This window comes from Cervus canadensis, chromosome 5 (assembly GCF_019320065.1).
Source record: "Cervus canadensis isolate Bull #8, Minnesota chromosome 5, ASM1932006v1, whole genome shotgun sequence".
Taxonomy (NCBI): domain Eukaryota; kingdom Metazoa; phylum Chordata; class Mammalia; order Artiodactyla; family Cervidae; genus Cervus; species Cervus canadensis.
In genome coordinates, this window is record NC_057390.1 from 101,665,793 (window position 1) to 101,690,758 (window position 24,966).

At 45.5% G+C, this 24,966-nt stretch overlaps 1 protein-coding gene across 9 annotated transcripts in view; it reads left to right on the plus strand.

Annotated features, from left to right (window-relative positions):
* CACNA1B (calcium voltage-gated channel subunit alpha1 B) overlaps positions 1–24,966 on the plus strand; it is a 205,581-nt gene that overhangs the window by 45,715 nt on the left and 134,900 nt on the right. For 8 of the 9 annotated variants that reach the window (XM_043470327.1, XM_043470320.1, XM_043470322.1 and 5 more), the window contains exons 4-6: positions 1,642–1,733; positions 3,016–3,168; positions 5,300–5,490. In XM_043470327.1, the coding sequence (XP_043326262.1) occupies positions 1,642–1,733; positions 3,016–3,168; positions 5,300–5,490 (436 nt within the window). The remainder of the gene's footprint in view (positions 1–1,641; positions 1,734–3,015; positions 3,169–5,299; positions 5,491–24,966) is intronic. The other variant, XM_043470328.1, reaches the window with a different exon arrangement.

A 24,966-nucleotide genomic window follows, 5' to 3' on the forward strand; every position in this document is an offset into this window, starting at 1 on the left:
AGTGATTCCTTAGTACTGTTTCCTAAACCATTAATACTCTCCAGCTATGTCTCCAGCTTAGAGTATGATTATTATTCATATTATTTAAATAAATGTTTGTTTTTTCCAAAAGTTCTAGCTACTATCTTCCAGTAGTTGAATATCCCTCTTAGTATTGGATTTTCTCATGTGCTATGGAATTTTGGTTTGAATAGATTTTCTTGTTGCTCTTCTTTTCTTTCCCCCCTACCATTTCATGTTATTTTACCCCAGCTGCATCTCAAATGTTATTCCTTACTGCTGCGTATCTAGAGTTGGGGGCAGGGGGGCAGGCAACAATGCTTTTTCACTGAGAGTCCAGGACTTTTTAAAGGTAGAGTCAACAGGATTGTTCGTGAATTGGATGTGGAGTGTAAGAGAGAGAGGAGTCAGGTAGGAAGCCTTGGTTCTGGCTTATGTAACAGTTGACTAGTGCTATTCACAGAGAGGGGGGGACACTGTGGGAGGAGCAGGGTTGGGAGAAAGAATAAAAAATTCTCTAGTCGCCATCATGTAACAACTCTGAACTTAAAAATAATACATACTTTAATATTTGCATTAAAGTTTTAAAAAGTATTCTTTACTTTTATTAATGTTTGATATGCTTTTTTTTTTTTTTTTGCTATCCAAGTGGAAATGTTGAAAAAGGCAAATGGATGGACATATGAACCCAGAGTTCCAGATTTGAGTTAAAGATATAAATTAGGGAGTAATAAGCTTTCAGTAGTATTCAAAGCTATTGGGTGGATTCTGTATGGTTTGAGCCCTGACGCATTCAAGTTTTCAGTCTGGTAGAGGGGGCAAAGCTGACAAAGGGACTCCCGGAGTGTCAAGAAGAAAATGAGAGAGTTGACCAGTGGGCAAGAGAAGAAACCATTTATAGGAGACTTAGCTATTGATATTGGCAAGAAGGCTTGACAAAACATTTTAGTGGAATGGTGGGAGTGAGAATGTAGTTGGACAAAGCTGAAGAGAGGCTGAAGAGTCAACAGTGGGAGACCAAGGATTGACACTTTGAATGAGTTTTGGAGTGAAGGGAGCAGAGAAGTTTGCTGGGGTAGGAGGCAGATACGGAATTTTCTGTTTTGTTTTAAGATGGGAGACATTGGGGTATGCTTTTATGCTAATGGGGTTTTCTGAACCCTCCGTTCACCTTCTCCACTCTTCACTCCTGTGTTCTCCTGTGGGAAGGGGGGAGGCCCCGTGGCATCTGTGGCCCTGTGTCCAGAAGTCCCTCCAGCTCATTCTTCTGCTCTCAGTATCACCACTGCTCATGAGGCAACTTGGAGAGCAGCTGGGGTTGCTTGGGGACATAGTTCAGGCTAGGACTCAATTCAAGGACAGATTCAAGGCCGGGCCAGGGACCAGAGACCAAATGTTCCCTCAGGGGTGATGCCCGGAAGGATGGTCATGCTGGTAAAACCATCACTAACATTACTGGCGAGGATGTCTGAATTCAGTTCCTGGCCTCCCCTGCCTGGTACTCTGGTGCTTGGACAGTGGGGGACCCGGGCATGAAGATGTCAGTGCTCTTGGCGGACAGGACATGGGTGGTGCGGGGCGTGCCCTCCGCTCAGCGCCGTGCAGATGCGCTCACTTCCCGCTTGTCTTTGTTCCTGCCAGGATCCTCGCCACCGCTGGCACTGACTTTGACCTGCGAACGCTGCGGGCTGTGCGTGTGCTGAGGCCCCTGAAGCTGGTGTCTGGGATTCCAAGTGAGTCTGGCGAAAGCGATCAGGCCCAGCCTACCTGGACACTGACCTTGTCCCCTACCCCTGCCACAGCCACAGTGGGGCCCTGACCTCTGGACCCTCTGGTGACTCTGAGCTTGCCACCTTTAGCCCCAAGGAACCAGGCTTGAAGAAGGCAGAAATGGCCCTTCTCCAGTCTCTTCCATCTCCTTGAAAGACTAGAGGGTAACCCAGCTTCCTACATGGAAGCTTTGCTCCTCTCACACCCTTTGCTGTATTTCCAGCTCTTTGCTTCTTTTCCTGGGGTTAAAGGGCAGATGAGAGACGAACCAAGGTGGTGGGGCAGGGAATACATTCAGAGGCTGCAGAAGGCCATCTGTCCTGGCTCAGGCTAGGCAGGGCTGTCGAGACCTGTGACCCAGTTAAGACATGCTCCAGGACTGGGCGGCTTAAGAGGCCATGTGAGGGCAGAGGGTGGCCAGGCTGCCTTGAGAGTGGTGACCGCCTGGGCCCATGTTCCTCCAGGCCAGTGGAAGTTTGGGTTTCCTTCAGGGTCCGGGTGGCAGGCCTGGAGCTGTGTCACCTGAGCCCGCTGCAGGGAAGACCGCTGGTCGGCTCTCTGTACTGCCCCAAGACCCTGCCAGGAAGAGGTTCAGGCCTGTACCCAGGAGCGAGTTCAAGGCTGGAAGTGGGGATTGCTCCCCTGGCCTGGACATACTCATGCCCTACAGTCAGTGGTAAAACCCTCCTTAAGAGTAAGCCCCCTGCTTTCCTTTCCCTCAGGAGTGGGTCTGTCAGGAACTCTTGTTTTTCATTCCCAGAATCCCCTGCTCTTAGTTCCCATGATCCTCTGCTCTTCCCTTCCAGCATCCCCTGCTCTTAGTTCCCAGGATCCCCTGCTTTCAGTTCCCAGGTGTTCCTCCTCTTTCCTCTCAGGCCTCTCCACTTTTGCTCCACCCTGAGCCCTCCACAGACTGAGTTCTCGTCAGTACCTACTGAAACCCCCACACACTCTTCCTCCCTCTAACTGGGACTCTGCTCGGTCCACTCCCCCACCTCAAGGACGCTCAGCTCTACCCCATGTAGGCACTCACTGTTCTGTCCTGCTTCCCCACCACTCCCTCTCTGTCCCCTGCTTTGAGGGCCCAGCTCTGTCCTTTCGCCTCAGGAACACTCATTGCTCCACACTTTGCTCAGGACTCTCAGCCCTGCCTACCCAGGCTCTTGCTGTTCTGTCCATACCCCAGCCCACTCCCTGCCCTGCCCACTGTGCTCCTGACCTGCCTGCTTCACCTGCTCTGCCCAGGTTTGCAGGTGGTGCTCAAGTCCATCATGAAGGCCATGGTTCCACTCCTGCAGATTGGGCTGCTTCTCTTTTTCGCCATCCTCATGTTCGCCATCATTGGCCTCGAGTTCTACATGGGCAAATTCCACAAGGCTTGTTTCCCCAACAGCACAGGTGAGGCCTTGAAGTACCCGTCGGACCCAGAGAAGGACCACAGACTCATTCGTCCCGGAGAGATTCACTGTTCTGGGCCCTGAGGGGGCCTTCTAGGTGCTAGACAAAGGAAGTGGACACAGGCAAGAATCTGATAAACACAAACACACGAAGTAATTACAGAAGTTACTGTAGTAACTTCTAGGAGGGAAACAAGAAAGGTATCTAAAATAGAATGATTTGGGGGTCTGTTTCACAGAGAGTAGCCTGGGGAGGCCTCTCTGTCAGGGTGACAGTTGGATAGCGGCCTGAGTGTGGTGAGAGGGAGCCCATTCAGCAGCCTGCCGGAAGCTCTGGTTACAAAGACTAGTAAGTGTGAAAGGCCAGAGTGAGAAGCAGTGAGTGCAGGGGCATCATGTGGGTTCAGGCCATGGTAGGACTCTGAATCTTATTCCTAGAGAGGTGGGAGGACAATGGGGCCTTGAGTGAATGCTGGTACCCTCTGATTGTTCTGGCTGCTCTGGGGAGGCAGATCAAACAGGGGAGAGTCAGAGAGTCAAATCTCAGTCCAGGAGAGATGGATAGAGGCTGGGGCCAGGTTGTTTGGCAGTTGGTATTGTTTTAGTCACTAAGTTGTGTCTGACTCTTTGTGACCCCAAGAACTGTAGCCCGCCAGGCTCCTCTGTCCATGGGATTTCCCAGGCAAGAATACTGGAGTGGGTTGCCATTTCCTTTTTTAGGGGATCTTCCCAGACCAGAGATTGAACCCAAGTCTCCCGCACTGGCAGGAGCATTCTTTATCACTGAGCACCTGGGAAACCTGTTTGGCTCTTAGAATCTGTCAAGTTCTGGGTATATTTTGCAGTGAGTCCTGCTGGGCTATCTGGGTTTTCTGGGCAATTGTATGTGGAGTGAGAGAAAGTGAAGAGTTAAGGGTGACACAAAGGTTTGTGTCTTGAGCTACAAACACATTAAAGGAGAAAACCTGTATGATCATCTCAATAGATGCAGGAAAAGTTTTTATCATTCATAATTTTAAAAACCCTCTTAATCAAACTGGAAATAAGGGGAATTTTCTTAAACTTCCTGAAATTCCCTTCAGACAACATACTTTGTCATCAGTCTTGAGAGCTTTTCCTTTAAAGTCAAAAATGAGATAAAGGCACATATGGTCACTTCTGGTCCATGTAGCCTTGGTGTTTGTGGCCAGTGATGTGAGGCAAGAAAAAGAACAAAAACTCTAAGAAGAATATGAAAGGAGGAAATAAAACTGTCATTATTCACAGAGAATACAATTGTCTACAAATAGACAAACAATGACTTCCTGGTTTTCTTTATGAGCATTTATTAAGATAATTGGAAGGAAAGGAATAAACTTGTGTGATCAGTTTTGCCTTCTAAATCTGGGAATATTTGCTTCCCATCCTAGCTATTCCTAAAAATTTCCCCTGTCCTGATAGGAGAGCTTTCCCATGTGTTGTTACGCATTTTTAAAGAACAGTTTTTTCTTTAGGTTTGGGAGGGAGGGATTAGCGTGAGTTGCTTGCCCCCTTATTCCAGAGGTTAGTCCTGGTTTTCTGCGATTTCTTTAACATCTCTTTGTGTGGCTCCTGGCTGCCAGCAAGAGCATGTCCCCTTTGCTGGGGCCAGTGCCAGGAGAACTGGGCCCTGAGGCCCAGTCATGCTCTGGGCCTGTGTTGGTCAACCTGCCTGAAGAGCACCGGGGCTTCAGGGCTCCGTCCAGCTTGGTTCTGGCTCCAGAGCGACAGGCAGACCTACATGTTGGGCAAGTCTGGGTAGAGGTTCGCCTGTGGGACAGTTGGGGTGCTGGCGATAGGAAGAGTAGGAGGTTAGGAGTTGGTTGTTTTTGATTTCAAGGTGATTGAGTTCTCAGCATGTTTTCATAGTGAGGGGCAGTTTCTGTGGGGAAGGAGAGGTTGACCAGCTGTTCCTGAGAGGGTGGATCTGAGGGTGGGTGGGGGCAACCTGTCGGTTGAGGATGGAGGCCGGGCAGGCGCAGGGGTGGCAGGAAGCAGTTTCCCTTGTGCCTGATCCCTTTCTCTCGTGATGAGGTCTCTGGGGCCCACAGTCCCCGCAAGGGTGGAGAGCTCGGTGTTTCCGGCTCAGCCCTGCCTGCCCCTTCTCCCTGCAGATGCAGATCCGGTAGGTGACTTCCCGTGTGGCAGGGAAGCCCCAGCTCGGCTGTGCGAGGGCGACACTGAGTGCCGGGAGTACTGGGCGGGACCCAACTTCGGCATCACCAACTTCGACAACATCCTGTTCGCCATCCTGACGGTGTTCCAGTGCATCACCATGGAGGGCTGGACTGACATCCTCTACAACGTGAGTCGAGTCTTGGTCCAGGAGCTCCTGGGCCCCCTTGGGGCGAGGCTTCTGTCCACCCTCTGGCTCCCTTCTCCCCCCAGAATGGAACACAGGCTCCTTTGGGCAGCTCCCCTGCAGGGCCACTGACCTGGGTTCTAGATTCTCCAGGCAACTTCTGTTTTGAAAGTGAAGGTGAGGGCTGGGTGGTGAAGGTTAGAAAAAAAAAATTCCAGAGAAGGTGGACCTGCCACTGCTGGTGATGAGAGCCCTGCCTGCAGACGCGGGAGTGAGGCTTGGAGAAGCTGGTTAACTCATTCTGGGCTTGAGGCAGCAGGCTGCTGCCTTGTGAATGGGAGGAGCGGGGCTGAGGTGCAGGGAGGATGTGCTGATTGTGCCAGGGTCCTGGGGGTGGGAAGTGGGGTCTGGGGGATCCAGGGCGGGGGGAAACCAGAGTCCTGTGGGTGGGAACTGCATTGTATACCTTTGTTTGCGTCCCTCTGAGTCTCCCTCCTGCTCTCCTGCCCGCCCTCCCCGTCTTCCCTGTCATTAGGACTCTAGTCCAGCCTGGCACTGTAGGGTGGTCTGGGGGTTGGTGCTTGTGGACAGAAGCCGGGTATAAGGCCCTCTGGGGCTTCCTGATGACCCGTCTCATGCCTGCCTCCCCTCCATCTGAGGCTCTTCTTGGGGACTCCTGGGTAGCTCTCTGTGTCTTTTTTTATGTGATGACCCTCCACCCCCGCAGAGGTCCCCTCTAGAGTCCTGTGATTGTGGGCATGAGAACAGTTAAGTTAGAGGAAGTGGAGAAAGACAGTGCATTTGAAACAGGAATTTTGGAAGGTCTGGCTGGTGGATTGCTGTATTTTGGTAGCTAGAGGGTATGTTGTGCCCTGGAGCTGTGGAGGGGACTTTGTGGAGTGCAAGGTACTTCACTTTGAACCTGTCACTTGTGCACTGGGGATGGGGCTTGGGCCGCCAGCCTCCAGAAGCACTGGAGTAGCCACGTGTTTCTGTCATGGACAAGGATGGGAGGGACAGGCTGGAACCCTCTGCTCTGTGACTCGTCTTAGAGTTCATGGAGACTTGGTGGGTCTCAGGGCTGGACATCTCACAGTGTTTGGTAAGTGCTGGCTGGGCAGGAAGGTGGCAGAGGGTGAGTTATGGAAAAGCTGGCCCGAGGTCCACTGAGCCAGAGCCCTCCTTGGAGACGGAGTCGTGTCTGATAATAGGCTTGGTTTGATCAAGGGAGAAACAGAGACAAGGGCGGTGATGAGGAGCTTGGCTGTTCTCTCCCTGCAGCCAATCCAGGAACAATTTCCACAAAGACAAACTCTAAAAATAGCTGGAGATGGCCACATCCCTGCCAGCCCCACCGAGCGGGGCACTGCGTGAGCCACGGGACTTGGCCACGGCCCAGGTGACTCAGCCTGGTGGGTCTGTGCCCCCAGGGGAGGGGTGGGTGGGAGGCGCTGGCTGGGAAGGGCCACAGAGGCTCCCCTGACACAGATTTCCAGGGGACACACTAGGTGCAGATGCTGCAGGCACAGTGGTGGCAGGAGGCTTTCGATAAATAATGCCAATCAGTAACGGCAAGTTCTGTGAAGGGAGCAGGAGGGTGAGGGGCAGGGGTGGCAGGTCGGGGGCGCTGGGAAAGCAAGATCTGTGGGTTCTGGGAGCCAGACATGCAGAGCCTGCGGGACAGCGCTGGGGAGCCTGCAGGGCACCGGCATGCTATGCAGGGTATGGGCCATGAGCCTGGTGCCTGGAGCCGGTGGCTGAGAGTGCTGAGTCCACTCCACATGGAGGGGTTACAGCGCCAGTTGCTGGAGATCAGACAGACTTTGTTCTCTTCTATCCGCACCAGGGGTTGAACCCAGGTCCTTGGCAGTGGACGTGCAGAGTCCTAACCACTGCACCACCAGGAACGTCGCCAGACAGGACATTTGAAGAGTGTTCTCTGGTGGGAGAGGCTGCCTCTCCCCACGGCCCAGGGACGGGGTGTTTGTGGTTGCCTTAGACGAATGCTCCTTGATGGAGCCTTCAAGGGGCGGTGCCTCAGGCCTGCACCTTGGGCTGGGGGGCTGGGGGGTGGTAAGCACCTGTGCCGCCTGGGGAGAGCAGGCTGCCCAGCCCGGGAGGCATGGGGGTCCTCACGGAGACTGGTTGCTGAGGCACTGGCGGTGGTGGCAGGTAGGTCCCCATCTTGAGGAGAGATGGCTGTCTGGTTTCTGAGGAATGTGGTCAGATGGGTCCTGAAAGAGTGTCTTGTGAGGGATGAGTCAGCTGCGAGTTCTTGCCAGGTCGGAGAGGTGGGTTATCTCGGGACAGTGGGCCCCGTGCAGGGAGGACTGTCCCCCCCACCTCCGCTGCATCAGTAGCGCTGGGGTCAGAGGCCCTGGAAGGAGGAACAATGCGAGGCGTGGTGGGCAGAGAGGGCCGCGCTGTCCTTTCCCTCTGAAAGCAGCCAGCTGTGCAGGCCTGTGGAGGAGGGACGATGGTCTAAGTGAGGAGCATGGCAGCTGGGATGGGACGCTTAATTACTGAGTTCAGCCTGTGTTTTCTACTTGCATTGATTGTAGAATCTATTACCCAGTTATCAGAACCGTCACAGGACCTATCCACATTTTCATCCTGGGCTGTGACTATGTTCAGAGGGACCATAGGAGGTAAATAATGTGGGTTTATGGTTACATACGTGTGGTTTTGCATCTGTTCATTGCACTAGTTTTGTGAAGATCTGAGGAAGGGGCCTTCAGATATGTAGGTGGAAAGCTCCATTTTGAAGTTAGTGCAGACAGAACTTGTTCATTGGTTCAATGTGATGTTTAATATGAAAGAAAGAGGGATCAAAGATGCTGTGACTTGAGCCATTAGGAAAGGTGGTGCCTTTTACTGAGAAGGGGAGAAAGGTGATTGAGGAATTTTGTTTTAGCAGAGCGTTGTGGCGGACACTGAGAACTCTGCTTTGTCCCTGGGAAGCTGAACACACTGTTTCATCCAAGTGTAGGTGCTGAGTATACAGTTGAATGTATGAGAAGGGGCTTCGGGGGGACAGCAGGGCTGAGGGTGCATGTGTGAAGTCATGGGTGGTGTTTCAAATTACGAGACAGGATGAGATTGCCCAGTGTGAATATGTGGAGCTAGAAGCAAGATGGCTAAAAATGAAGCTTGTGTGAGCCTTTGGCTGTCAGGAGACTTGCAACATTCAGAAGCCAAGTAGGAGAGAAGGAGCCCAGAAGAGCACAAGGCGGACCTGAGGGGAACCGCAGCCCCCTCAGGTGTGCCGTGTCCTGGAGGCCGAGCACCGTGTTTCCAGAGTGATCGACCAGACCAGCTGTCGCCAAGAAGTCCCAGGAGACGGGCAGCTAGTGGGAATAGAGCCTCGGAACGCACAGGTTAAAGGGGGCGAGATTGAAGGTGAGGACGGCAGGGCAGTGAGGCACCTGCAGGGACATGTGGGAATTGTCTCTTTTTTTATTCTTTTTTTTTTTTTTAATTTATTTTTTTAAAATTTTTTTTTTTTTTTTATTTTTTTATTAGTTGGAGGCTATTACTCACAACATTTCAGTGGGTTTTGTCATACATTGATATGAATCAGCCATAGATTTACACGTATTCCCCATCCCGATCCCCCCTCCCACCTCCCTCTCCACCCGATTCCTCTGGGTCTTCCCAGTGCACCAGGCCCGAGCACTTGTCTCATGCATCCCACCTGGGCTGGTGATCTGTTTCACCATAGATAGTATACATGCTGTTCTTTTGAAATATCCCACCCTCACCTTCTCCCACAGAGTTCAAAAGTCTGTTCTGTATTTCTGTGTCTCTTTTTCTGTTTTGCATATAGGGTTATCGTTACCATCTTTCTAAATTCCATATATATGTGTTAGTATACTGTAATGTTCTTTATCTTTCTGGCTTACTTCACTCTGTATAAGGGGCTCCAGTTTCATCCATCTCATTAGGACTGGTTCAAATGAATTCTTTTTGACGGCTGAGTAATATTCCATGGTGTATATGTACCACAGCTTCCTTATCCATTCATCTGCTGATGTCTTTTTTTAAATGAAAGTTTTTATTTGTGGTAAGGTAGGTTCACATACAGTTGTAAGAATTAATACAGAGAGAGCCCATGTATGCTTTGCCTGCTTCCTCCAACAGCCTGCAAAACAGGCGACTCCCAGAACCAGGACGGTGACCCTGCTGCCGAGGAGACAGAATGTCCCATCGGCAGGGTGTCCTGCTGGCCTCTGGTCCTCTGATGGCCACGCCTGCAGCTCTCTCGCCCTCATCCCTGGTCACCGCGTGCCTTTTGCCACATCGATAATTCTGCCTTTTCAAGAACATTATGTAGATGAAACCAGACCCTGTATGACTTTTGGGTATTGGTTATTTTTCCCTCAGCATAATTCTCTGGAGACACAGCTGGATTTTTGCATGTCATCAGTTTTTTCATTTTTCTTTTTTTTTTTCGCTGAGTGGTCCCCCAGGTGTGAGTGGACTACAGTGTTTAATACTCACCTGTTAAAGGACATTTGTGTTGTCTCTGCTTGGGTCTATCGTGAATAAAGTTGCTCTGCACGTTTGTGGGCAGATTTTTTTAAAAAAAATTTTATTTATTTATTTATTTTTGGCTGTGCTGGGTCTTCGTTGGGGTCTACTCTCTAGTTGCAGTGTGTAGGTTTCTTGTGGTGGTAGCTTCTCTTGTTGTGGAGCATGGGCTCTAGGGTGTGCGTGCCTCAGTAGCTGTGGCGAGTGCGCTCGGTAGCTGTGGCGAGTGCGCTCGGTAGTTCGGTAGCTATGGCGAGTGCGCTCGGTAGTTTGGTAGCTGTGGCGAGTGTGCTCGGTAGCTGTGGCGAGTGTGCTCGGTAGCTGTGGCGAGTGCGCTCGGTAGTTCGGTAGCTATGGCGAGTGCGCTCGGTAGTTCGTAGCTGTTGGCGAGTGTGACTCGGTAGCTGTGGCCCGAGTGTGCTCGGTAGCATGTGGGGCGAGTGCGCTCGTAGTTCGGTAGCTGTGGTGATTGCGCTCGGTAGTTCGGTAGCTATGGCGAGTGCGCTTCGTAGCTGTGGCGAGTGTGCTCGGTAGCTGTGGCGAGTGCGCTCGGCAGCTGTGGCGAGTGGCTCGGCAGCTGTGGCGAGTGCGCTCGGTAGTTCGGTAGCTATGGCGAGTGGGCTTGGTATGTTGTGGCGATGGGGTAGCTGTGGCGCGTGCGCTCGGTAGCTGTGGCGAGTGCGCTCGGTAGTTGCAGCTCCTGGGCTCTAGAGCACAGGCTCGATAGTTACTTGGAATCTTCCTGGATCAGAGATCAAACTTGTGTCTTCTGCATTGGCAGGCAGATTCTTTACCACTGAGCCACCAGAGAAGTCCTGTGGGCAGGTTTTCGTGCAAATGAAAATTTTCATTTCTCTGGGTTAAATGCTCAAGAGTGCAATTTCTGGGTTGTATATTTAATTTTTCAGGAAACTAACACCTTTTGAAGACCTGTATTCTTTTGAATCCACCAGCAGTGTATGAATAATCTAGTTTTTCTGTCTCCTTACTGACATTTGGTGTTTTTAACTTCAGGCATTCTGATTGTGCAGACATGAATCATCATGGATTTCCTAGTGGCCGATAATGCTAAGTATCTTCTCACACGGATTTGCTGCTTCTGCATCTTCTTCAGTGAAATATCTCTTCCTATCTTTAGCTCATGGGCTGGATTGTTCTTTTGCTGTAGAGTTTGTATATATTCTAGATACGAATTGTTTGTCAGATGTATGGTTTGCAAATATGTTCTCTGAGTCAGTAGCTTGTCTTTTCCTACACCTCATCTGACCTGTGAAAGAACGTGCATATTTAATTTGGATAAAGTCCTGTTTAGCAGTTTTTTCTTTTGTGGACTGCGCTTTTGACATAAAATCTAATAACTCTTTGCCTAGTCCTATATCAAATATTTTCTCCTATATTTTTCCTAACATTTTTATTATTTTACACATAAGTCTGTGATCCATCTTGCATTAATTTTTGTATAAAGTGTGAAGTTTAGGTTGAGGTGTGCTCCCCCCTACCCCCTCCCTCCCTCCTTCCCTTTTTCTTTTTCTTTTTTTCTCTCTCCCTCCCTTCTTCCTTCCCTCCTCTGGCTTTTGGACATCCAGTTACTCCAGCAACACTTACTGAAATGCTGTATTTCCCCCATTGGATTGCTTTTGCACCTTTGCAAACAACCCATCAGGCATACTTGTGTGGGTCCCATTTCTGTTCCAGTGATCTCTGTGTCTGTCCCTCTGCCAGCGTCACACAGTCCTCAATATTGTAGCTATACAATAAATCTTTTAAACCAGAGAGATTCCTCCCATTTTATTCAGTTTTGGAGAATTGACATCTTTACTGTATTGGGTCTTTCAATCCATGACATGGTGTATCTCTCCCTTTATTTAGATTGATTTCTTCAACCAGAATTTTATAGTTTTCAGCATACAAATCCTGTATATGTTTGTTAGATTGTAAATGGTATTGTATTTTAAATCTTTGTGTCCGTATGTATTTTCATTGCTAGTATACAGAGATACAGGTTTCCTAGGTGGCACAGGAGTAAAGAATCCGCCTGCCAAAGCAGGAGACACAAGAGTGGAGGGTTTGATCTCTGGGTCGGAAAGATCCCCTCGAGTAGGAAATGGCAACCCACTCAGTATTCTTGCCTGGAAATGTCCATGGACAGATGAGCCTGGTGGGCTACAGTCCGTAGGGTCGCAAAGAGTCAGACACGACTGAGTGACTGAGCACACAAACATATAAAGAAATACGACTGATTTTTGTTAGTTGATCTTATATTCCTGACCTTTCTGAACTCACTTATTAGTTCTAGGAGATTTTTTGGAGATTCCTTGGGATTTCCTATATAGATAGACGTGTCATTTGTAAATAGGAATGATTTCTTTTTTTCTGACCTGTATGACTTTTATGTTTTAATTTTTTAAAGTCTTTATTGAATTTGTTACAATATTGCTTCCATTTCACGTTCTTTTTTTCTGGCTATGAGACATGTGGATTTAGCTCCCTAAGCAGAGATAAAACCTGTACCCCCTACATTGGAAGGTGAAGTCTTAACCACTGGACCACCAGGAATGTTCCCCTGTATGCCTTTTATTTTCTGACTCTTGCTTAATTTCAGTGGCTGAAACATCCACCATCACAGCGATTAACTTAGAGTAGTGAGAGCAGACATACTTTCCATGCTCCCAATCTCAGGGGGAAAGCATTCAGTTTTCACTGCTAAGGTTTAATGTTAGCTGTCAGTTTTTTTTGCAGATGCTCTTTATCAAGCTGAGTCAGTCCTTGGACTCCTATTTTTCTGAGAGTTTTTATCGTGAATGGGTGTTGAGTTTTGTAAAATACCTTTTCTGCATTGGTATGATTATGTGATTTTTTTTCTTTAGCCTGTTAATGGTGGATTACACTGATTGACTTTTGAATATTGAACCAACATTGCATTCCTGGAATAAACCCATATGGTCATGGTATACAATTCTTTTATATACTGCTTAATTCTATTTGCTAATATTTTATCAAGGAAGCCTGTATGTGTATATATATATATATAGTTGATTTACAATGTTGTGCCAATCTCTGATATATAGCAAAGTGACTCAATTATACACATATACTTTTTTTTTATATTCTTTTCCATTACGATTTATCATAGTATATTGAATATAGTTCCCTGTACTATACCTTAGGACCTCATTGTTTATCCATTCTAAACCTTATAATTTTCACCTACCAACCCCCACTTCCCAGTATATCCCTCTCCCTTCCTCCTCCTGCTTACAACCACAAGTCTCTATGTCTATGAGTCTGTTTTTGTTTTGTTGTTGTTGTTCAGTTGCTAAGTTATGTCTCACTCTTTGCGATCCTATGAACTGAAGCACACCAGGCTTCCCTTTCCTTCACTATCTCCCTGAGTTTGCTCAAACTCATGTCTGTCTAGTCAGTGATGCCATCCAACCATCTTATCCTGTCGCCCCTTTCTCCTCTTACCCTCAATCTTTCCTGGCACCAGGGTCTTTTTTAATGATTGGTTCTTTGCATCAGATGACCAAAGTATTGGAGCTTCAGCAGCAGTCCTTCCAATGAATATTCTGGGTTGATTTCCTTTAGGATTGACTGGTTTGATCTCCTTGCTGTCCAAGGGACTCTCAAGAGTCTTCTCCAGCACCGTAATTCAAAAGCATCAATTCTTCAGTGCTCAACCTTCTTTATGGTTCAACTCTCATGTCCATACATGACTGCTGGAAAAACCATAGCTTTGACTATATGAACTTTTGTTGGCAAGTAATGTCTCTGACTTTTTAATACACTGTCTAGGTTTGTCATAGCTTTTCTTCCAAAGAGCAAGCATCTTTTAATTTTGTGGCTGCAGTCACTGTCCGCAGTGATTTTGAAGCCTAAGAAAATGATCTGACGCTATTTCCACTTTTTCCCCATCTATTTGCCATGACGTGATGGAACTGGATGCCATGATCTTTGTTTTTTTGGGTGTTGAGTGTTAAGCCAGCTTTTTTACTCTCCTCTTTCACTTTCATCAAGAGACTCTTTAGTTCCTCTTCACTTTCTGCCATAAGGGTGGTGCCATCTGCATATCTGAGGTTGTTGATATTTCTCTCGGCAATTTTAATTCGGGCTTGTGAGTCATCCAGCCAGGCATTTTGCATGGTGTACCCTGCATATAAGTTAGATAATCAGGGTGACAATATACAGCCTTGACATACTCTTTTCCCAATTTGGAACCAGTCTGTTGTTCCAAGTCCAGTTCTAGCTGTTGCTTTTTTTCCTGCATACAGGTTTCTTAGGAGGCAGGTCAGGTGGTCTGGTATTCCCATCTCTTTAAGAATATTCCACAGTTTGTTGTGATCCACAGTCAAAGGCTTTAGTGTAGTCAGTGAAGCAGAAGTAGAGTCTTTTTTTTGGAATTCCCATGATTTTTCTATGATCCAGTGGATGTTGGCAATTTGATCTCTGGTTCTTCTGCCTTTTCTACATCCAGCTTGTACATCTGGAAGTTCTTGGTTCACAAACTGCTGAAACCTCAGTCAGTTCAGTTCAGTTGCTCAGTCATGTCCAACTCTTTGCAACCCCATGGGCTGCAGCATGTCAGGCTTCCCTGTCCATCACCAACTTCCGGAGCTTACTCAAACTCATGTCCATAGAGTCGGTGATGCCATCCAACCATCTCATCCTCTGTTGTCCCCTTTTCCTCCTGCCTTCAATCTTTCCCAGCATCAGGGTCTTTTCCAATGAGTCCGTTCTTCACATCAGGTGACCAAAGTATTGGAGTTTAAGCTTCAGCATCAGTCCTTCCAATGAATATTCAGGACTGATTTCCTTTAGGATGGACTGGTTGGATCTCTTTGCAGTCCAGGGGACTCTCAAGAGTCTTCTCCAACACCACAGTTCAAAAGCATCAATTCTTTGGTGCTCAGCTTTCTTTATGGTCCAACTCTAACATTCATACATGACTACTGGAAAAACCATAGCTTTGACTAGATGGACCTTTGTTGGCAAAAAAACACAACACCTTTGTTGACTGAAAGCTAGCTTGGAGAATTTTGAGCACAATTTAGCATGTGAAAAGAGTGCAATTGTATGGTAATTTGAACATTCTTTGGCATTGCCCTTCTTTGGGATTGGAATGAAAACTGACCTTTTCCAGTCCTGTGGCCTCTGCTGAGTTTTCCAAATTTGCTGGCATATGGAGTGCAGCACTTTCACAGCATCGTCTTTTAGGATCTGAAGTAGCTCAGTTGCATACAGCTGAGCTACTTCACTCATCCAGCTGAGCCACCTCCACTATCTTTCTTTGTAGCAATGCTTCTTAAGGCCCTCTTGACTTCATACTCTATCACCTAGTGTCTGGCACTAGGTGAGTGATCACACCATTGTGGTTATCTGGGACATTAAGAGCTTTTTTGAACAGTTCTTCTGTGTATTCTTGCCCCATCTTTTTAATATCTTCTGTTCCTGTTAGGTCCTTGCCATTTTTGTCCTTTATTGTGCCCATCTTTGCATGAAATGTTCCCTTGGTATCTTCAATTTTCTTACAGAGATCTCTATCTAGTAGATAGGTTTATTTGTCCCATATTTTAGATCCCACATGTAAGTGGTATCATATGATACTTGTTTTTCTCTTTCTGACTTACTTCACTTAGTATGATAAACTCTAGGTCCATCTGTGTTGCTGCAAATGCATTATTTCATTCTTTTTATGGCTGAGTAGTATTCCATCATATATATATGTACCACTTCTTTATCCATTCATCTGTTGTTGGACATGTAAGTTGTTTCCATGTTTTGGCTTTTGTAAATAGTGCTTCTGTGAACATCCAGGTGCATGTATCTTTTTGAATTAGAGTTTCGTCTGGATATATGCCCAGTAGTGGGATTGCTGGATTTTATGGTAATTCTATTTTTAGTTTTCTGAGGAACCTCCTTATTGTTTTCCATAGTGGCTGTACTAACTAATATTCTCACCAACAGTGAAGGAGGGCTCCCTTTTTTCCATACCCTCTCCAACATTTGTTATTTGTAGACTTTTCAGTGATGGCCATTCTGACTGGTGTGAGGTGGCACCTCGTTGCAGTTTTGATTTGCATTTCTCTAATAATTAGTGATGATGAGTTTCTTTTCATGTGCCTACTGGCCATGTGTATATCCTCCTTGGAGAAATGTCTATTAAGGTCTTTTGTCCATTTTTGACTAGGCTGTTTGTTTTTTTATTGTTGAGCTCAACAATATTGTTGAGCTGTTTGTATATTTTGGAGATTAAGCCCTTGTCTGTCACATCATTTCCTGTATCTATATTGATGATGACTTTTGATCATACTTACTTTTCTTTCTTTCTTTCTTCTATTTTTGTCTGTTTTTTTTAAAAATAAGGATAATACAAGTTTTATAAAATGAATTGGGAAGTAATTCTTCCTGTTCTATTTTCCTAGAAGAGATTGCATATAAGTGGTGTTAATTTTTAAAAATCATATATAAAATAGATAGCCAGCAGGAGTTTGCTCTATGACATGGGGAACCCAAAGATGATGCTTTGTGATGACCTAGAAGGTTGGGAGGGGGAGGGGGAGGGTGGAGGTGGGGGTATAAGAGGGAGGGCACGTATGTATACCTATGGCCATTTCTTATTGATGTATGGCAAAAACCATCACAATATTGTAATTATCCTACAGTTAACAATAAAATTTTAAAAAAAGATTGCAGAAAGAAAAAAAATGGTTGATAGAATTCTGTAATCTGGGCCTGTTGTTCAGTCACCTAGTTGAGTCCGACTATTCCCACCCCCATGGACTGCTGCATGCCGGGTTTCTCTGGCCCTCACCATCTTCCAGAGTTTGCCCAAGTTCATATCCATTGCATTGGTGATGCCATCCAGCCATCTCGTCCTTTGTCTCCCTCTTCTCCTTCTGCCTTCAATCTTTTCCAGCATCAGGGTCTTTTCCAATGAATCAGCTATTCACATCAGGTGGCCAAAGTATTGGAGCTTCTGAGCCTAGAGATTTATTTTTATTTTTTTAAATAATGATTTTATTTTTATTCAACTACTATGAAATTCATCAAAGTGGTGAATGGTTCAGTGCATTTTGTATATTCACAAGATTGTGCAACCAGTATCATTACTAATTTTTGAAGATTTTCATCAACTAAAAAACCCTGTATCTATTCGTAGTCACTTCCCATTCCTCCATTCCCCTAGCCTCTGGCAAACACTAATATATTCTGTCTCTTTATATTAGTCTATTCCAGACATTTCATACAAATGGACTCCTACAGGATGTGGAATTTTGTGTTTTTAAGGTCCCTCCATGTTATAGCAAGTATCAGTATTTCATTGCTTTTATTATCAAAGATGATTCCATTGTGTGGATGTACCATCTTTTGTTTATGTTTCATCAGTTGGACATTTTGGGGTTGTTTCCACTGTTTTACATTATGAATAATGCTGCTATGGACATTTGTTTACAAATTTTTGTGTGGAATATGTTTTCATTTCTCTTACATGTACACCTAGGAGTGGAATTTCTGGGTCACATGGTAACTTCATATTTAACCTTTTGAAGAACTGCCAAATTGGTTTCCACAGTGGTTGCAGCATTTTACATCCCCACCAGGAGTGTACGAATGTCCCACACTCTCCACGTCCTCACCGACCCTTGGGCTTCACGGGTGGCACGGAAGGATCCACCTGTCAGTGCAGGAGGTTCGATCCCTGGTTTGGGAAGATCCCTTGGGGTAGGAAATGACACCCCGCTCCAGTATTCTTGCCTGGAAAGTGCCATGGGCAGAGGAGCCTGGTGGGGCTGCAAAGAGTCAGACATGATTGCATGACTGAGCACACACATACACATCACCAACACTTGTCTTTCTTTTAAATTTTAATCATCCTAGTAAAATTTATTTGTAAATTTAACCAGCCAACCATGAAGTGAAGTGGTTTCATTTTAGCTTTGATTTGTATTTTCTTAATGAGTTATGATGTTGAGCATCTTTTACATGATTATAATACCATTTTATATCTTCTTTGGAGAAATATGTGTTCAGATCCTTTGCCCAGTTAAAGATTAGGTTATTTGTCATTTTATTATTGACCTGCAAGATTTCTTTTACATTATGAACACTAGACCCTTACCAGATATTTCAGATGATTTGCAAGTATTTTCTCACACTTTATGAGGTATCTTTTCACTATTCTGATGGTGTTATTTGAAGTAAAAAAGATTTTTATTTTGATGAAGTCCAATTTTCCTGTTTTTCTTTGCACTTTTGGTGTCATATCTAAGAATCCTTTACCTAATCCAAAGTCATGAAAATTTACTCCTGTATTTTCTAGTTTTGGCTCATATATTTAGGTCTATGATCCATTTTGACTTCGTTTTTGATGTGTGGTAGGATCCAATTTTATTTTTTTATCTGTGGATAGCCACTTGTCCCAGCACCATTTGTTGGAAAGAGTATACTTTCCCCACTGAATTGACTTGGCATATTTATTTAAAAAAAATTTACATCATACATATAAGGGTTTATTTCTAGATCATCAATTCTACTTCATTGATCAATATGTCTGTCCTTTTGTAGGGGAAGTTTTAAAATCATAATATCACTTTCTTTAATAGTTATTGGACTATATTTTATATTGGGTGGGTTGCAGTAATTTGTGTTTTTGGAAAAATTAATCTATTTTATCCATGTTGTCTAATGCATTTAGAGTTGTCTGTAGTATTCCTTAATTATCCTTTTAATGTTTCTTGGGTCTGTAGTGCGGTACCCTGTTTCATTATTGATATTGATAATTTATATCTTCTCTTTTTCTTGGTCAGTATTGCCAGAGGTATGTCAATTTGACTGTGTTTTCAAAGAGCAAACTTTTTCAAAAATTGATTTTCTCTATTGTTTGTATTTTCAACTTTGTTGATTTCTGTTTTTATCTTTGCTGTTTACTTTCTTCTACTTGATTTGGGCTTGTTTTATACTTCCTTTTCTAAATGTTTCAGGTGGAAGCTTAGATTACTGATTTGAGAATTTTCCTTCTTTCGTAAAGTATTTAGTAATATAAATTCCTTCTTACAATTGCTTTAGCCATGTCATTCAAATTTGATGTCTTATATTTTCATTTTCGTTCAGTTCAATATTTTAAAATTTCCTTGAGAATTCCTCTTTGATACATACATTATTTAGAATTGTTTGTTTACTTTGTGTTTGGAGAGTTTCCTATCATCTTTCTGTTATTTGTCTCGTGTTTGATTTTATTAGGGTTAGAGAATATACTAAATTTGAAAAAAGTTTCAATTCTTTTAAATTTATTGAGACTTGTTTTATGGCTCAGGATATGGTCTATCTTCATATATGTGTCGGGTATACTTGAAAAGAATGTTTGTAACATGTTATTGTGAACTGTGTGTATAAATGTCAATTAAATCCTGTTGGTTGATGGTGAGTTCTTTTATATCCTTGCTGATTTTCTGTCTAGTTGCCTTATCAATTTTTGAGAGAGAGGTGTTGAAGTTTTCAACTGTAATTGTGCGTTTGTCTGTTTCCCCTTTCAGTTCTGTCAGTTTTTGCTTCACGTGTGTTGTAGTTCATTTGTTAGGCATGTACACCTTTAGAATCGCTATGTCTTCTTGATGAATTGACCATTTTATCATTCTAATATATCCCCCAATTTTTGAAAGTTCTCCTAGTACCACTTCACTTTCATGAAAGACCTACATTAGTACTTGTTCCCACTAGCCAAAAGAAAGCCATGGAGGATTTATGCTTTTATGAAACAAGGTGAAAAGAGAAAAGAGTGTTCAGCATTTGTTTTGCAGGAAGCTATTCCAGCGGCAGCGCGCCCCCCGAGCAGCAGGAGCGGCCCTGCCGCGCTCACCCCGGGTGCCGCACTGGCCCCTCAGCGTCAGGCAGGCCACGGCTTGGCGGTGTCCGGGAGCGTCTGTACTTTGTCTCGTTTGCTTTCCTCTATCTGTTGGCACATGTATCCTGCGGTGACTGGTTGTTCTTTGCTTTACACCATCCTGGCTTAGGAAAGGTTCACAGGACTGCACTGCTTTCAGATTGTGGGGAAGCGTGTATATGTTCCTGTGTCTCTGGAGAAATTTTTTGTTGTAATGTCTGCTTTATCTTATATTATTCTAGCCACTGCAGTTTTCATTTGATACATGTTTATATGATGTTTCTTTTTCCATGTCTCCCTTTCAGCCTGCCTATCTATCATGTGAAAGTCACTCAGTCATGTCTGACTCCTTGCGACCCGCTGGATTGTAGCCTGCCAGGCTCCTCTGTCCATGGAATTCTCCAGGCCAGAATACTGGAGTGGGTAGCTATTCCCTTCTCCAGGGGATCTTCCCAACCCAGGGATCAAACCCAGGTTCGCTCTCCTGCATTATAGGCAGATTCTTTACCATCTGAGCTACCAGGGAAGCCCAAGAACCCTGGAGTGGATAGCCTATCTCTTCTCCAGAGGATCTTCCTGACCCAGGAATCGAACTGGTGTCTCCTACATTGCAGGTGAATTCTTTACCAGCTGAGCTACCTGCCTAAATTGTTATATTTGAAATGAGTTTCTTGTAGACAAAACATAGTTGGGTCATGTTTTTAAATTCAGTAGCTAATCTTTGTCTTTTAATTTGTATATCCAGACAATTAACATATAATGTAATTATTGATATGTTAAAGCTCACATCTGCCATTTTATTTATTTTTTGTTTGCTGTTTGTTTTGGCTTTTTGTTTGTTTTCTTTTTCCTGCCTTCTTGGAAGAAAATTCAATTTTCATCTATCTAGCTGTTTTTGAGTGTATCTCTGCTCTTTTAGTAGTTGCTCTATATCTTACTCTAATCTACTGGTGTCATAGTAGTATCAGTTCAAGTGACATATACATCCCTTATCTTCTTTATATTTCTTTATCCTCCCCTATTTATAATACAATTATCTTAAACATTTCCTCTGCATATATTTATAACCACATCATAGTGTGTTACAATTTTTGCTTCCACTGTCAAAACATAATTTAGGAAACTCAAAAGGATGAATAAAATCCATCTACCCTTAATTTTGGGCTTCCCTTGTAGCTCAGTTGGTAAAGAATCTGCCTATAGTGCAGGAGACCCAGGTTCGATTCCTGGGTTGTGAAGATCCCCTGGAGGAGGAAATGGCAACCCATTCCAGTATTCTTGCCTGGAGAATCTCAGGACTGTAGCCTGCCTGCCAGGCTCCTTTGGCCATGGACTCGCAAGAGTCGGACAGGACTTACCGACTAAACCACCACCACCACCACCCTTATTTTTACTCTTTTCATTGTTTTTTCTTCCTTCTTAATGGTCAAGAATTCCTTTTTAAATCATTCCTTTCTGCTTAGAGATTTTCATTAGTCATTCTCTTAGGGTAGATATGCTGGCGACAAATTCTCCCAGTTACCCTGCTTTTATTAAGAGAATGTCTTGATGTTCCCTTCATTCCTAAAGTATATATTTGATGGGTGCAGGTGTTTGTTGAAGGTTTCTCTCTCGAGCACCTGAAAAGTAGTGTGCCACTTCATTCTGGCCTCAGTAGTCAGTGATGAGGAATCTTCTGAATGGTTTTCCCCCATAAGTAAGGTGCCATTTTTCTCTTGCCACTTTGAAGATTTTTAATCTGTGCTTAGTTTTTCTTGGTTTGACAATAAGATATCTTGTGGATCTCTTTGGGTTTATTCTGTCTGGTATTAACTCAGCTTCTTGAATCTGTTGGTTTATGTCTATTGCCAAATATGGGGATTTTTTGAGCTATTATTTCTTGAGTACTGTTCAGCTTTCTCTTCTTTCTCCTGTGCTCTGCTCTGATAAATGAATGTCAAATGTTTTGTCATTGCCACACAGGTTCTTGAGGCTCTGCTCTGATCTTTCTTGTTTGATTTTTTAAAGTCTATTTCTCTTTTTATATTGAGTAATTTCTCTTCTTCTCTTTTACCATCTATTAATTCTTTCCTTTGTTGTCTTTATTGTTATGCCTTTCCACTGAGATTTTAATTTTGATTATTGTATTTTTCAGTTCTAAATTTTCCATTTGATTCTTCATTGTGTCTTTTATTTATTTGATGATATGATTTCTTTGTTGAGACTTTCTATTTTTTTCATGTGTTTCAAATGTGTATACAATTACCCTTTGAAATATTTTTACAATGGCTGCTTTAAAATCTTTGTCAGATATCTATCATCTCTGTCATCTTAATGTTAGTGATCTCTGGGGGTTCTCCAGAGAAATAAAACAAACAAGACATACATGTGTATGTGTGTGTGTGAGACAGAGAGAAAGAAAGATCTCTATTATTAGGAACTGGTCCATGTGATTATGAAGGTTGTCAGGTCCAAATGTGCAGTAAGTTTAGGCTGGCAGGCTCACGACCCAGGAGAGCCTGTGGTGCAATTCCAGTTTGAAAGCAGTTGGAGACCCAATAGTGCCAATGGTGCAGATAAAGTCTGCATTCTCTTCTGGAGAATCTTCTCTTACTTCAAAGAGGGTCAGTTTTTTGTTCTCTTATGTCCTTGAATTGATTGGATGAGGCCCACCACATTATGGAGAACTATCTGCTTTATTAATGAAAATGTTAATTTCATCCAAAAACACACTTGGAGAACCATCCAGAATGTTTGGCTAAACATCTGGGCACCCCATGGCCCAGTCAAGTTGACACATAAAATTAACCATCACAGCATCTAATTGTTTTTTCTGCTTTTTATTCTTTATTTCACAGCATCTATTCTTTTTTTTTTTTTTTAATTCAGTTTGTGCTCTTCCTGGTTCTTGTTTTGGCAAATGACTGTCAATTGAAAGCTGAACATTGTTGGCATTATGTTCTAAGACCCTGGATCTTATGTAAATCCTCTGTTTTAGCTGACTTCCTCTGACTTCTGCCAAGAGAAGCAGGGGTTGCTGCCTTGCTACTGCAAGGTGGGCATAGAAGGCTGGTCTCCCTACCTGGCCTCCACTGACACATTGTGGGGGTGTTTTCATTCTGCCTGGTGGAGTGGTAATTCTGGCTCCCACTGTACCTCTAGGATGCTTCCCTGGTTGGGAAGGTTAGGTGTGCCTCGTTCCTGCTCTCCACAGGGTCTATGCACATTATGTGGGTGGGGTGTGTGTGGCCTCATCACTGGGTGACGGTGAAAGTCTGACTTTCCCCTAGGGCCCCTCTGGCAGCAGCTCCTCAGCAGGGAGCGGGTAGTGTGTCTCATTACTGCCACCTGGGGGTGGAAGTCCAGGCTCTTCCTGTGGTCCCCACTGATACCACAGAGGTAGGGTGGGATGGGGGCCTTGGGAGGATGTCCACCTCCCTGCTTGTCTTTCTCTGACATGTCCGTGGTTTAGGGGTGTTGGGAGGTTGCTTCCCTCGTTACGATCTGGGGAGGGGCTTGTCTAGCTCCTCCTTGGCCTTTACTGACCAGGGTGGAGGTGGCGTCATGTATTTTCTGCCCTGTTTGGCTGGAATAGCACAGTTATTGTCTGTCTTACTAGGTGGCCCCCTTCCTGGCCCTTTGGTTAGAGAGAGAGACAGAGAGAGAGCACACTGGTTTTTGTTGCTGTATTTTTTGTCTGTGTCTCTTGGCATTTCCAGGTTGTAGGTTTTAAGAGCCCCAGGTATGGGATATATGAGGGAAAAACAAAACAGAAACACAGGGAACTTATCGTGTGTCCAGAGGTTGATCTGCTTTCTTTTCTCCACTTTTTAGAGTCTTCTGTGAAATGTATATTTGCTCTAGATATAATGTTCAGGTTATTAATTGTACTCAGTGGGAGAAATAGGGAAGAGAATGTCTGCTTCATCTTCCCAGAAGTGCAAGTCCTTGTTTGTTTCTTAAGATGAAACTAGGGTACTTTGGCTACCGGTGGAAATGGTCCATTAGTGGGACATCGTGGAGCCAAACCCCTGACCGAGTGGGTGGGAGGAGCCGAGGCGGCGGCACATCTCTCCTTCTTCCCAGAAGGAAGCTGGTTCTGAGGGTGCCCTTCGGGGAGGCTGGCGGCTTTGGCGGTCATTGTAGCCTATAGGTTGGAGTTCTGTTTGAAGCTGGCAGAGGTTGGTCAGGGAATAGGGGCAGCAAGCAAAGTCAGATGTCTGAGTGTCTCTTTTGGTCAAGGCCTGGGGTTCTTGGCGACCAGCCTGGAATCAATGTCCAGGAATCAGAAGCCACAAGCGGCAGGCAGGCAGTGGGGCTCAGGACTTGCAGGGGTGGAGTCCACAGTTCTGCCTGGGCTGGCGGACACTGGAGGGCAGGAGCCCCAGCAGCAGTGCCTGGACGTCAGCCCGGCCTCAGGGCAGGGCAAGGACATCCTTCTGCCTCTGTCCTGCTCAGGCCTGGCCCTTGGCTCGTGAGCCGCCTCTGAACGGAGGAGCAGAGGGGCCCGGTGGTTGCCTGCCTACAATGCCCACGCCTCTTGGTTCACTTCTAGCAGCAAATTCGTGTGGAGAAAGAGGTCTCCCCCAGTCAGGGGCCTACAGGGGCCCCTGAAAACAGAACAACAGTGGAAAAGAATTGGATGGAGAGGGCCTTATCCCTTTGTGGGCTGTGCTCTAGAAGTCAGAAGGCTTGGGGGGAGCCCCCCTGCATCCGGTTATTTAGACCCGGCCTGAGGGCGGGGTTCTGTCAGGCTCAGCTTCTCCCTGGGGGCAGCAGCAGCGAGATGCCTTCTTGTTGACGGGGTGTGACCCAGGCTCCCTGCGCTGTGCTGGGGGAGTGGCAGGAGACAGATCAGACTTGGACCCTGGGGTCCACGGGCTTCACGAAGGAGGACTGTCTCTGAAGCTGCCTGGTGTGTCCAGCAGCCTGGGGAGCGGAGGGGAGGTGTCCAGGTGGGGCACCCGGGAGGTGAAGCCCTTGGCTTCTTGGCACTGCTGGGCAGGTCAGGAGTGCGAAGCTCCTTGGTCCTGTGGGGCCCCAGTCCTAGAGGGGTCAAGGGCAGGCAGGTGTGGTTTGGGTTTCCTGTC